At 40.8% G+C, this 11,827-nt stretch overlaps 2 protein-coding genes across 13 annotated transcripts in view; both read right to left on the reverse strand.

The window, feature by feature from the left end:
- Positions 1 to 4,090, reverse strand: part of sned1 (sushi, nidogen and EGF-like domains 1) — a 57,627-nt gene extending 53,537 nt beyond the window's left edge. For 4 of the 9 annotated variants that reach the window (XM_077534072.1, XM_077534070.1, XM_077534071.1 and 1 more), the window contains exons 1-6: positions 3,917 to 4,090; positions 2,898 to 3,018; positions 2,721 to 2,818; positions 417 to 581; positions 209 to 292; positions 46 to 140 (exon numbers count right to left, since the gene is read on the reverse strand). In XM_077534072.1, coding sequence (XP_077390198.1) covers positions 46 to 140; positions 209 to 292; positions 417 to 581; positions 2,721 to 2,818; positions 2,898 to 3,018; positions 3,917 to 3,976 — 623 coding nt within the window. In that variant the 5' untranslated portion in view covers positions 3,977 to 4,090. Of the gene's footprint in view, positions 1 to 45; positions 141 to 208; positions 293 to 416; positions 582 to 714; positions 732 to 1,254; positions 1,296 to 2,720; positions 2,819 to 2,897; positions 3,019 to 3,433; positions 3,711 to 3,916 lie in introns of those variants that run through there. The other 5 variants (XM_077534076.1, XM_077534074.1, XM_077534075.1 and 2 more) reach the window with 5 other exon arrangements.
- Positions 4,091 to 4,234: 144 nt separating this feature from the next.
- Positions 4,235 to 11,777, reverse strand: klhl30 (kelch-like family member 30). Of its 4 annotated transcripts, none has more exons than XM_077534095.1 (8): positions 11,644 to 11,777; positions 9,818 to 10,540; positions 8,789 to 8,999; positions 8,591 to 8,677; positions 8,377 to 8,532; positions 7,136 to 7,324; positions 6,860 to 7,005; positions 4,235 to 5,842 (listed from the first exon to the last, which is right to left on the reverse strand). In XM_077534095.1, the coding sequence occupies exons 2-8, from the start codon at positions 10,496 to 10,498 to the stop codon at positions 5,594 to 5,596; spliced, it is 1,719 nt and encodes a 572-aa protein (XP_077390221.1). In that variant the 5' UTR covers positions 10,499 to 10,540; positions 11,644 to 11,777; the 3' UTR covers positions 4,235 to 5,593. The 4 variants fall into 4 exon arrangements, with proteins under 4 accessions (XP_077390221.1, XP_077390218.1, XP_077390220.1 ...); XM_077534092.1 differs by having other exon boundaries at positions 9,818 to 10,653; XM_077534094.1 differs by lacking the exon at positions 11,644 to 11,777 and adding an exon at positions 11,522 to 11,572 and having other exon boundaries at positions 9,818 to 10,653.
- Positions 11,778 to 11,827: the final 50 nt, after the last annotated feature.

Here is an 11,827-nt window from a genome sequence, read left to right on the forward strand (position 1 = left end):
CGGTGAAAGGTTAGGCTAGGTTCAGCTAGTACTAGCTCCGCCCACCTTCTCTGCTCCTCCTCCAGCTGAGCGACCTTGCTCCGGATGCTGATGTTGAGCTCTTGTTCCTGACGTTGGGCCGAGTCCTTGTGGGCCTGCAGCTACGCGCACGCATACAAAAGCAGCAGTTGGTTTTGCGTGAACACAAGACAGACCTGCCAGTACATACCAGCAGTCGCATCTTTTCCAAGTCGGAGGTCTTCTCCAGGACTTGTCCTTCCAGCTGGCCACACCTGCCCTTGTATTGGAGGACCTTGAAAGAAAAACCAAGGTCAGACTGAGGAGTGTACACGGACCTTAAGATAGATATCAAGGATACGGAATATATTTTCTGACTGCTTTCCATATGAGCGTTTCTCTGTCACGTCTTAGCTCACCTTGCTCTGCAGCCTCTGGACCAGATGGGCCTGTTTCTGCTGAGACTCCTGGAAGAGCAGCAGCCTCCGCCTGTAGCTTTGCTCCTGGAATACCTGTTGCCACGGCGACGGGTCTACGTCCTGGTCCGAGTCTGCCGGCGATGGCATGTTTAGCGTATGACCCATCTGCATGGAGAGAGAATTCTATTGCGTTTGGATGATCCAAGAAGTGGTTGAAGTTGGTACATGATCATTAGGGTTTGGGTTAAATACTGTATGTGATGTGGGTAGGAGGTGAATCTAAAAAGTGGATATTCACCACATTGGTTATTTGGTGTTAGAGCAGTAAAGGGAAAGTCAATCCCCCCAAAAAAATTTTTTGACAATAAGATGTCCCACTGGTCTAAATATGGTATTCTGGTTAATATTGTGTTAGTGGAATATGAGTTAAGCAGCCAAATATGGCAGTTTTGCCACTTACTGTCAGGTGAAAATGACATCACAGTTGCTCAGTTCTCAGGTAACAACCAATCACAGCTTAGCTTCAGAAAACAGGTGAGCTGTGATTGGTCGTTGCCTGTGCCCTCAGCATTTGTGATGTCATCTTCAGTCGACAGCAAGTGATAAAACGGCCTTCCTCTGAGATGGATAAAAACAGCTGGATTTTGCTTCATAACTCATATTCCACAAAGGTAATATTAATCAGAATGTCATGTTTTGACTAGTGAGGTCACATACAACATATTATTGTGAAGAAATGTTTAAAGTTGACTCCCACTTTAAGGTTTAAAAGCAAGATTCTGAATGTTACGGTAGGGAATAAGCTGTTGGGGTGTGTCAATGCTACATACATACGTACTATTTATCTATCAAACGAGCCTTGATGTCATTTCGGGACTCTATATGGTTGCCATGGTTGCCTTTGATGCCGCACCCCGGTCGTATGCGCACGTGTCCGCCGCCCTCTTCGCCTTTGAAAACGTGCTTTCAATTATCTTTCCTTGATACGTATGATTTGTGCCCCTCCTCGCTTTTGTCTCCTCTGATAAATACTTGAAGGAGCCGCTTTGATGCGGCTGCCAGCGAGCAAGCGGAGGCTCGCTCCGGAGGCCCCCGTGAAGCCTTTGGTGTCGGCGCCAAACCGAGATGGCCGAGGTTCGGGTTTTCGTGACGCTTCTTGCGAGCAGCTGATCGAGCCTCTCGGGCCGCATCTGCCACATCTGGCGGCCGTGCAAAGGTTCAACCCCGCTGCCGCCATTTTTTTTTTTTTCCTCGAGCCGAGGTTAATAAAGGGAATTAATGGAGCGTGCTATCTTGGAAGATTCCTAAACACAGCTGGAGCGGATGTCAACGCTGGACTCATGCTGAGAGCGCTGGATAGGAAAGATGAGAGCAGTTGTTTGTTTGTTTTTATCCAAGAGGAGACTGAGGGCCACTGCAGAAAAGCGGAGGCTGGAGTCTAGAGTGATGAATACCTATATTATTTTGTTTGGTAAAATTAATGTTAATTTTGATAAGAAATGTATATTTAGTTTTAGTCTTTTCACTAAAATTAACTTATTTAGCCCATTCTAGCAATAAAAAGTTAATATTTTGTCTAGAATTAATTTGATACTCATTATTTTTCACGTACAACTAGTACCTTTAAAAACACATTTTGTAACTTGCTGTCGACAGAAAATGACATCACAGGGGCTCAGGTAACCAATCACAGCTCAGCTTGTGAAAGTAACATGACCAAACGTAGAAAACAGTGAAAGACGTCTGGTTGCTAATTGAGACTTAAATGTATCCGCCTCAGGTAAACATAAACATAAGTGTCAAACTAATGAACTGACTTTTATAGTCTGGTCCGAGAATGAGCGCAGTGTTGTCACAAATGGTGGCTTTGTGTGGCAGGTATTTTTTATTTTTTTTTACACCATGTTAGCAGGAGGTGAAGGGAGACATGCAGGAGACGGCGGTCCTTAGCAGTGTAGACATCACAAGGCGAGCCTTCATGGACCTCCTCATCCGCAACACCTTTATCGACAGTCACAAATTGCCCTGGCTAGGTAGTAGAGCAAATGACCCCTGAAGTCAACAATCAGCCCGAGTTACTCTGAGAAAATGTCTATAAAGTTTCGGAACTCTGAAAAAGTTGCGGAATATGCTTAAGTTTAAATTTCAAAATCACTCAAAATTACACAACTTAGTTTCAAACGAAGAATTTTGCTCTTGTGGGGGGGAAAAATTTGTCAAAAGATTACCAGTTTTTCAATGACTCGTTTAAGTGATATATTTTCCATCTCTCAGGAGTGAAGTTTAAAATATTTCACTTGTTACCTTCTTAGTGATGCTGCACTGTTTGTCGTGCTCCTTGCAGCCTGTCTGAGTCAAAGAAACTGCATCCGTTAGGTTCTCCTCCATTTTGGTTGTCTCACCTGCCACCAGCAAAGCAAATCATACACAAGTCCCTAATCCCCCGAAATGCTTATTGGATTCTTTCTTTGTTTTGCCAACCGTGAGGTGACTCTTCCAGGTTCCGGGTGATGATGCGGCGGATGCGGGTTGACACCGGTGCTGGTGCCATTCCAGAGTCTGGTTCATGGCTCTCAAAGTCAAGCAGAGACTCCTCCAACTTCTGGAAGTCATTGATAACAAAAAATAAGTATTTTAAAATGTATTTTGGCTGATTAATAGTAAAAATTCTTAAATGTACTCTTTAGTAACTATTAGTGGTTCAATGCAAAAGTATTCATTTATTTGATATTTTAGAATCAACATACAAAGTATCAATCAATGTGGTTAAAGTGGAGCGATTTCTGCATTTCTTGCGTCATTCAAGAATACACATCCATATATTGGAAACCGTGTACTTGTCAATTATCGTTGTCTTGAGAGAAAATGTAGCAACAGGTTATTAAGCGTGACTCCTAAATATTACTTAATTAAAAGACAAAACTCTCGAGAAAAAGAATATTAAAAGACAAAATAGCTAGGAGCGCCTTTTTTTTTTTTTTTTTTTTTTTATCTTGTCCTTCCCTCCCTCAACTTACATATCAAATATGTTTCAGATCAACAACCACGTTGTGAACCCGATATAAAGTCAAATATCTTTCAGGTTCATGGTTATTGTATTAAACAGATATAAAACTGACTTATATACAAACATTTGTAAAAGATGATTTGCGATGCCGTTTAAACCCGGAAACCAACCCCGGAAGTTGTCTCAACTGATTTCCGCTGCCGCCAACACCTGGTAAACTATTTTAAAACGTATTTAGTTTCTAAATATTTAATTAACGTGGTTGTTTTAACGAGTAATGTAAAGTTGCTTTAAAAAAAATACAACATTGAAAAGACACTAATTACATACGCCACGTTAAAGACTGCCTGACGGGGTCAACATCACGAGGCACTACATGCGTTTAACATGCGCAACATTGTAATCATCATCATTAATAAGCGTCGATGAATCAATTTTGCTCAAACCTCCAACGATTAATTAAATAAGCTTGCAAACATTCAACTTAAACAACCTGAATGACGAGGTCTAGTGTAGATGAAAGTGCGCCTTCCTCCTCCTGCGAGGAACTCATTCCAAATGAAAATGCGGATTCAAAAGTACTCAAAATGAAGTAGGAAAAAAGTTGCTTGTCAAACTTTTTAGTCAGCAGCAGAGATTTTGGCGTCAGTACGACCACTGGCCAGGTCGTGTGGTTGCCATGGCGACCACACACAAGTCCTGGGTGGGGGTCGTTGCCAGGGAAACTGAGTTGTTGTTGTTTGACTCTTGCCGTGGCAGTTTTCTGCTTTGACTGGATTCCTCAAGGGTTAATGATCACAGTACAACAAGATACCATTTTATGATTTTATTTCTCAATCAAAAAGCATAAAAATGACCAAAGATGATGAGAGACACTCTGAAAAATGAAAGCATAAATACATAACCGGAATAAAATCACAGTCATAAGAGAATGAACATGTAGTTTGTCACAAAGCGTTTTTGTTGTTGTTTTCTCCAAAGAATAAGGTTGTAAAAAAAAAATATTACATCAGAATCTTAAAGGAAGTCCTCTATTTTATTTCTTCTCTTTCTTTAAATAGGAAAAAAGAAATTTTGAAGCCTTTTTTTTTTTTTTTTTTTTTTTTTTTTTTAGCAGAATAAATACTATCTTTATAAGGATCAAGCTATGGATATATAACATCAATCAATTTTAATCTTTAAAAAATCAAAAATTTCAAAACACAAGCAATCTTGCAGGAATAATATGTATTGGGGGGGAAACGCATGTTTTTAGAATTAAAATAAAAGTTTATGAGAATTAAGAGGTACAGTATTCTCTTAAAACTTTGTTCTCGTAAGATTTTAAACATTTTTCACAGAAAACTTTTTCATCACTTTTTCATGAAAATGGTACTAGGAAAAAAAGTTAACATTTTTTAGATAAAAAAAAAAAAACCTTGATTTTATGACTTGTTTCTGATTTTTTTTAAAAAATCTAAAAAAAAACAACACTGTTGACCGTTATAAGTTGTGTGACTTTTTTTTACATGGTAAAAAAAAAAAGAAAGAAAAAAAAAAAAAAAAGACCATGTAAGGCTGTGACTCTTCAGAAAGCATTTTTATAAGAATATAACTTATTTCTTCCATAAAAAAAAAACTGATCTCCATCCTAAAAATATGACTTTTTTTTGTAACATTGATACTTATCATAATTATGACTTTTTTTTGGGAAAATGTCACTTCCGAAAAGCAAACACAATTTCCTGTAAAATAGTGACTTTTTGTCATTTTAGCACCTCTACCACTTCACTGTTGTACAATTACAGTACAACTTTATTCTTGAAGTATAAATGTGTATGGTCATTTATAAAGCAGTACCAAAGGTTCGGCCTAACATTTTAAAAACAATATACGGTGGTACATTGACTTACGATTGTCGGTTGAAGTTGCCAGAAAAACACGGCATTTTTTTTTTTTTTGGTTACAGTTCAGTAAATAGCTAAAAGTGCATTGCGAGGGCATCACAGTATCTCGTATTGCTCCGAGCGGCGGCTTCTCCCATTTTTGCTTGCAGCACAAAGCAAAAAAAATGGATCAAGCGACTGCTCGTCACGTGAAAAAACTCGTTAAATTGCCGCATTCGTAAGTCAAGGCATATAAACAAACAAGCGCAACGCTCTCACTCCATCCATCGTTGACGAGACGTCACCTACGTGGCGTCGTCGGGGAAGACGCGGGGCCAGTGGGCGGGGTCCAGGAAGATGGTGGAGACCCCGCTGTAGAACCAGAGTCTGGGCAGGAAGCCCTCCACCTCCCAGGTGTCGGAGGCCCGGCTGTACACCTCCACCTCCACGCCGTAGTCGCCCTCCATGCCCTTCCAGTGGCCGCCCGTCACGTATAACCTCCCGTCGAGCGACACCAGGCCGCCGTTCTCGTGCAGCATGTGGAGCAGTTGGATCTGCGAATGAAGAGGATATGATGATACCGTCCTTTAAAGGGATACTTGACTCAATGAGCCATTTTCAGCAGTAAAAAGTTCATATTTTCACTATAATGAATTATTTTCACGTACAATTAATACCTTTAAAAAGTCATTTTTCTACTTGCTGGCGACTGATGATGACATCACCTGTGCTGAGGAAGTGGGTAGCGACCAATCATGGCTCAGCTTACTGACCAAACCCAGAAAACAGGTGAGCCATGAGTGGTCGTTACCTACTTCCTGAGCACAGGTGATGTCATTGTCAGTCGACAGGAGGTAGAAAAATTACTTTTTAAAGGTACTAATTGTACATGAATAATAATGAAATTACCACATTAATTGTAGACAAAATAACTTTTTACTGCCGAGAATTGTTCAATGAGTCAAATATCCCTTTAAAAGGCATTAGTGAACCAGTTTTTGAGGATTGTCCACTAGCTTAATGATAACATTCAATGTGCAACACCATAGATAGGCTAACTAAAATTAGCATACAATAAAAACAAATCTTCAAACAACTGCTACTTGAATACATAATGTATGCGTAATATAGCGAGGTTGTTCATGAGATGGCACCTTCTCCACCTTCACCACTATGCTTCATCTATCCTTCACTCTTTCCTTTAGTTTTTCCTCTGGTCTCTTTGGATGTCCCTAATTTCTGGTGTAAGATTCTGGTTTTGTAACCACGTGGGTGGCAGGTTGTGTTTAGTCGGTGCTGGATTTCACTTTGATTCAGCTTTACTTCCTTTGATCTTTCCTCTGGTCTTTCCTCTGACCTTCTGAACTTCACGACTCTGCCGAGACTCTGAAGTATTTGGTTAAGGTGAAGGTTAATGGGATTTTTTTTATTAAGTTTTAGGAGAACTAATGAGTACAAATTCACATGGATTCACATGCACGTGCACAAAAAAAAAGCGACGATGAGATGTTTAATTGATTATGAGCTCTCACTTAAAAAAATAAAAATAAAAATAAAAAAATAAAAAACACCTTCTGCCACATGTTGGCATCGGGGTCATACGAGTAGACTTTCTTGGTGTTGTCGGCAAGCAGGTAGATGTTTCCCTCCATGCACACCGAGCGAGGAGATGACAGGTACTTGGGGATGAATGGCGAGCAGATACTCATCCAACTGTCTGGGACAAAAAAAAAAACATCAACCACAAACGGTCAAAAGTGTCAGCAATGCGTAGTTTTGTAAGATTAAATGCCTTTTCACACTGCACTTAGCATGCAATTCACAGTATGTGATGGGGGCTTCCTCACCTATGACGGGGTTGTAGCACTGCATGGTCAAGGCGTTGTACTTGACGGCACAGGAGCCGATGACGTAGAGCTTCCCCCGGCACGCCGTGCACGTGAAGTTGGTCACGTACTTGACGGCGGGGCACGTGGAGGTCCAGGTGTCGTGGTACGGGTCGTAACGCTCCACCTCCACGCGGGTCAACGTCGTGCCTGAAAGATCATGATTGGACCAGGGCTATTATCGGTTTGGAATGTAGTTTTGAGGTTTATATATTTTTTATATTTAGTTAGTTTTAATTAGTTTTCCAGGGTGGTTCTGTTAGTTTTAGTTGTTTAATAAATGCTTAGTTTTACTTTAATTTTAGTTAGTTTCGGGATTAGTTTTAGTTTAAAAAAAAATGTATATTAGTTGTGCGCAATATTAAAAAACAAAAACAAAACAAAAAACACCATGGGAGCGTTGTCATCTGAAGGTGCTTTTCTATTGGTTGCTGCTAGATGACGTCACTTCTGTGTGACACACTTTAAATGTGCTTATTCTGTGTAATATCAAAATACATCTAATTAAAATTACATTTAAAATAAATAATTTTTTAATTATAGTTAGTTTTGTAAACATAAAATGTAGTTTCAGTTAGTTTTTTAAAAAAGCATCTTTGTTTTTATTTTATTTTGTTAACGAAATTTTTTGAATTTTAGTTTTAGTTTTTTCGTTAGTCTTAGTTAACTAAAATAACCTTTGATTGGACAAAAGTAATGGGACAGAGAGAAAATTGAAAAAAAAAAAAATTGGAAAAAGTATTAGGATGCCCATGGGAAGTTGAAAATATGTTGACAAAAATATTGGGACACCCTCAAGAACTTGAAATTATTAGCAAAAAAAAAAAAATACTGTATTTGGACACAAAGAGGAAAAAGCGTTTGTAAAGTCCACATCAAGTCAAAAATATGTTGGCAAAAGTATTGGAACACCTACAAGAACTTGAAAATATTAGCAAAAATACATACAGAAGAAGAAAGTTGAAAAAAATTGGACAAAAGTATTGGGATGCACAGAAGAAGTTGAAAATATGTTGGCAAAAGTACAGGGACACACACTGCAAATTGGAAATGTGTGCAAAAATATTTAGGCACAAAAAAAAAGTTGGACAAAAGTATTGGAAGGCCCACAGGAAGTTGAAAAAAAATGCCAAAAGTATTGGGACACTCAAAAAATAGCTCCACAATCAGACGAGAAGTTTTCTGTAGATTTTTTCACTCACCTCCGACGACGTAAATCTCTCCGTTGAGCGTGGCTGATGAGTGATTGGTGCGAGGTCGGAGCATGGGCGCCACCGTAACCCAGCGCCCCTCCTTGGTGATGTACTTCCATGTCTCCGTGGTGGACCAGGTGTTGGTGTTGGAGCCCCGCGAGCCTCCTGCAGGCAGACATTTTGTTTGAGCGATAAAATGGCAGCCAAACGGACGGACGCTCACCTGTGACGTAGACGTCATTATTCAGGGACACCATAGAGAAGCCCCATTTGTTGGGGTTGGGGAAATTTGGCAGCTCGTGCCACTGTTCTGGAAAGACGACAAACATGGACAAATATGTTGGGCAAATGTATATGCACGCGAAGTGAAATTTGAACAAAACTTTAGGAGTTAATTTTATTCCTGGAGGAGTTTATGTACTTGTCTTGGTGTTGTAGAAAGCGCAGTTCCTGGGCTGAGCCTGAGCTCTGTGCTCTCTCGCTCTCAATCGCTCGTCGTCCTCGTCATCCGACTCGTCGTCAGAGTCGTCATCCAGGGAGCGACCCCCCATGACGAAAAGCACTTCCTGCAGGTTGGGCTGCGGACTGTGACCGTCCTCTCGGCCCGAGCACTCTGGGGCCAAGCGCATTTTCTGACCAAAAAAAAAAAAATGTTCAAAAACATGCATGTAGCTAAGACAGTCAAGTGAAATTAGCAATGCTAATATTTAGCCACTGAGCATTGTGACGATAAAATACCCACCCAAAAAAGGGTTGAAATATTATCACTGCTCATTTGCATAATAACTAGAAAACCTAAAGAAAATCCTGTTGAAATGTGAACAATAAAAACATTTAAAAAAATGTGACAATAGCAATGCCACCAAGTATCATGACTATGAAATTAACAAAATTTGAAAAAAAAAATGTTTTAAAATATTGCTAGTATTTTAACAAAAAAAAAAAACTTTAGTGAATATTACTGTTAAAATAAGCCTTCGTGTGATGATAGTATTCTTTGTAAAAAAAAAGAAAGAAAAAAAAGAAAAATTACAATGCTAGGTGGCTACATATTAGCATTGTTAATAGTTGTGTGTGATGTTAGCGATACTAAAAATGTAGCCACCTAGCATTGCGACTATAAAATGTGAAAAAATTACTTGTAAAATCATTAATGTTAACATGTAGGCAGCTAGCATCGTAGCTAAAAAGAAATCGTTAGCAATTATGTGCTATACAAAATGCTAAGTTACTACCTTACATTACCAATGCTAATATAAGCTAGTAACTTAGCATTTTGACGATAGCACATGAAAATATACTGTCAAAATTGAGTGAAAATGTGATGATAGCAAATTTGTGTAAAAAAAAAAAGAAAAAAAAATTACAAGGCTAGGTGGCTACATATTAGCATTGTTAATATTTCAATGGCCATTTGGTCACAATGCTAGCCACCAAGATATGTCCGAACCTCCATGTGGACCTTCTCCACGGCCTCCCTGCAGCCGTCTGAGGCCTGCACCAGAGCATTCTGCATCAGCGTCCCCCTCAGGTAGTCTGCGTCAAGCAGCTCCAGTCTGCACAGCCCCAGCAGTTCCGGCATGTGGCCCAAACGAGCCTCCCGCTCATGCCCGACCCACCTGAGCACGGCCTCCACGCGGGCGCGCTCGCATCGGATCTGCAGGCCTTCGTGGCTCAGGCAGGAAACCAGACGGTCCTTCTCCTGGAGTAGGAACTCCTCGCTCAGCTGGACAGCCTCAAAGTTCTCTAAGAGGAAGGCCCGCGCCTTGGCCACCACCTCAGGGCAACCGTGAATCTCGCCAAACTCCAGGATGCCCAGGCAGTTGGTGGCGTCGATCTGGTGCTGGAGGTAGCGCGTGCACACGGCGCGGACCGTCTGGAACTGCAGCTGGCTGGAGGTGCGGATCAGGCCCTCCACGTTGCTTTGGTTGATGGTCAACTTGCCTGTGTAGGCGAAGTCCAGCAGGCAGCTCAGGATATCCGGGTCCACTTCGTGGAGCTCCACGCGGGCGGCGATGCTCTCGGCGAAGTCGCCCGAGAACATGCAGCCGAAGTAGGCGCTGCAGAGGGCCAGGACGCCGCGGTGGCACGGGAAGTCGCGGCCGCCGGCGCTCAGCGTCACGTCCACCATCTTGGGCTGAGAGCACAGGGAGCGCAGGCCCTCCAGGATGGCCTGCGGGTGCGACGGCAGGCAGAAGTCAAGGTCGTCCACGTTGCGCACCATTCTCAACAGCCGAGTCAATCAATAAAGAAAGAAGAAAGTCACAGTTGCACCAAGTCATTCGCCTGAAAAGAGAAAATTAAATAAAGTTCCATTTTATTGGGAGAAAAGTGGGGGGAAAAAAAGTGTCAATATTAGAAGGCGGCCATTTTGTCACTTGCTGTCAAGTGAAAATGACATCACAGTTGCCCAGTCACAGTTGCTCTGGGCAACTGTGATGTCATCTTCAATCGACAGCAAGTGACAAAATGGCCGCCCCCTGAGATGGATAAAAACGGCTGGATTTTGCTGTATAACACAAATTCCACACATGTAATATTAATCAGAATGTCATGTTTAAAATAGTGAGGTCACATATAACATATTATTGTCAAGAAATGTTTAAAGCTGACTTCCTCTTTAATCTTATGAGACTAACGTTTTTTTAGTAGCCTCAGTTAACAGAATGCTGCCACAAATAATTGTTAAGTGCGCAGTCCAGGTCATCAACTTTAATACCAAATCATTTAATACAAAGGAAGAAACTCACACAATTATATTTTAAAGATTACAGTTATTATAACATCGATGCTAATTTCCGTTAACCCTCTATGGCATTTCACATTTGATGCTAGCATTAAGCTAACAGACTATAGTTAAATTATGTGTTTGGTTCGAGCATACTGATGTTTAAAATATGCTAGATTTGGTTCTCTTTTGTTTTATTTGTAAATTTTACAGTAAACGTCAACTTTGAGTGACAAACAGCTTGAAGAAAGCACACTTCATTTCATTCGCCTGTGCGAGCTAAAGTCTGTTTCCTCAAAGTGAGGTGTCTCCTATTTCTTATCAACGCCATTGTGAGAAAATATAAAATTATTATTATTATTATTATTTTTTTTCCAATAAGTTTAATTGTAATTTATGGCTCTGGAACAATAAATCCAAATGAACCTTGTATCCGACAAGTGACTCCACATGGTTGCGTCAACGACACCAAAGGAAGCTCAAACTAAGTCCTCAATATACATTAAAAATCAAGTTCCCTCATCCTAAAAAATGGTAAACAGACTCACCGGGGCGACTCATCTTGCGACAGCTTTTTGTTTGGCAATCGACACAGACGAGAGAAAAGGGGAACGTTGTGCCCAGTCACCGCCGGGACGCTGGCAGCCTCGCGTCGCGCTGCCTTTGGGCTATTTTGGGCCGCAAATGACAAGTGACGCATGGCTGAAGTCAGATTCCAAACAACATGCAGCT

The sequence above is a fragment of the Festucalex cinctus genome, chromosome 10 (assembly GCF_051991245.1).
Source record: "Festucalex cinctus isolate MCC-2025b chromosome 10, RoL_Fcin_1.0, whole genome shotgun sequence".
Lineage (NCBI taxonomy): Eukaryota > Metazoa > Chordata > Actinopteri > Syngnathiformes > Syngnathidae > Festucalex > Festucalex cinctus.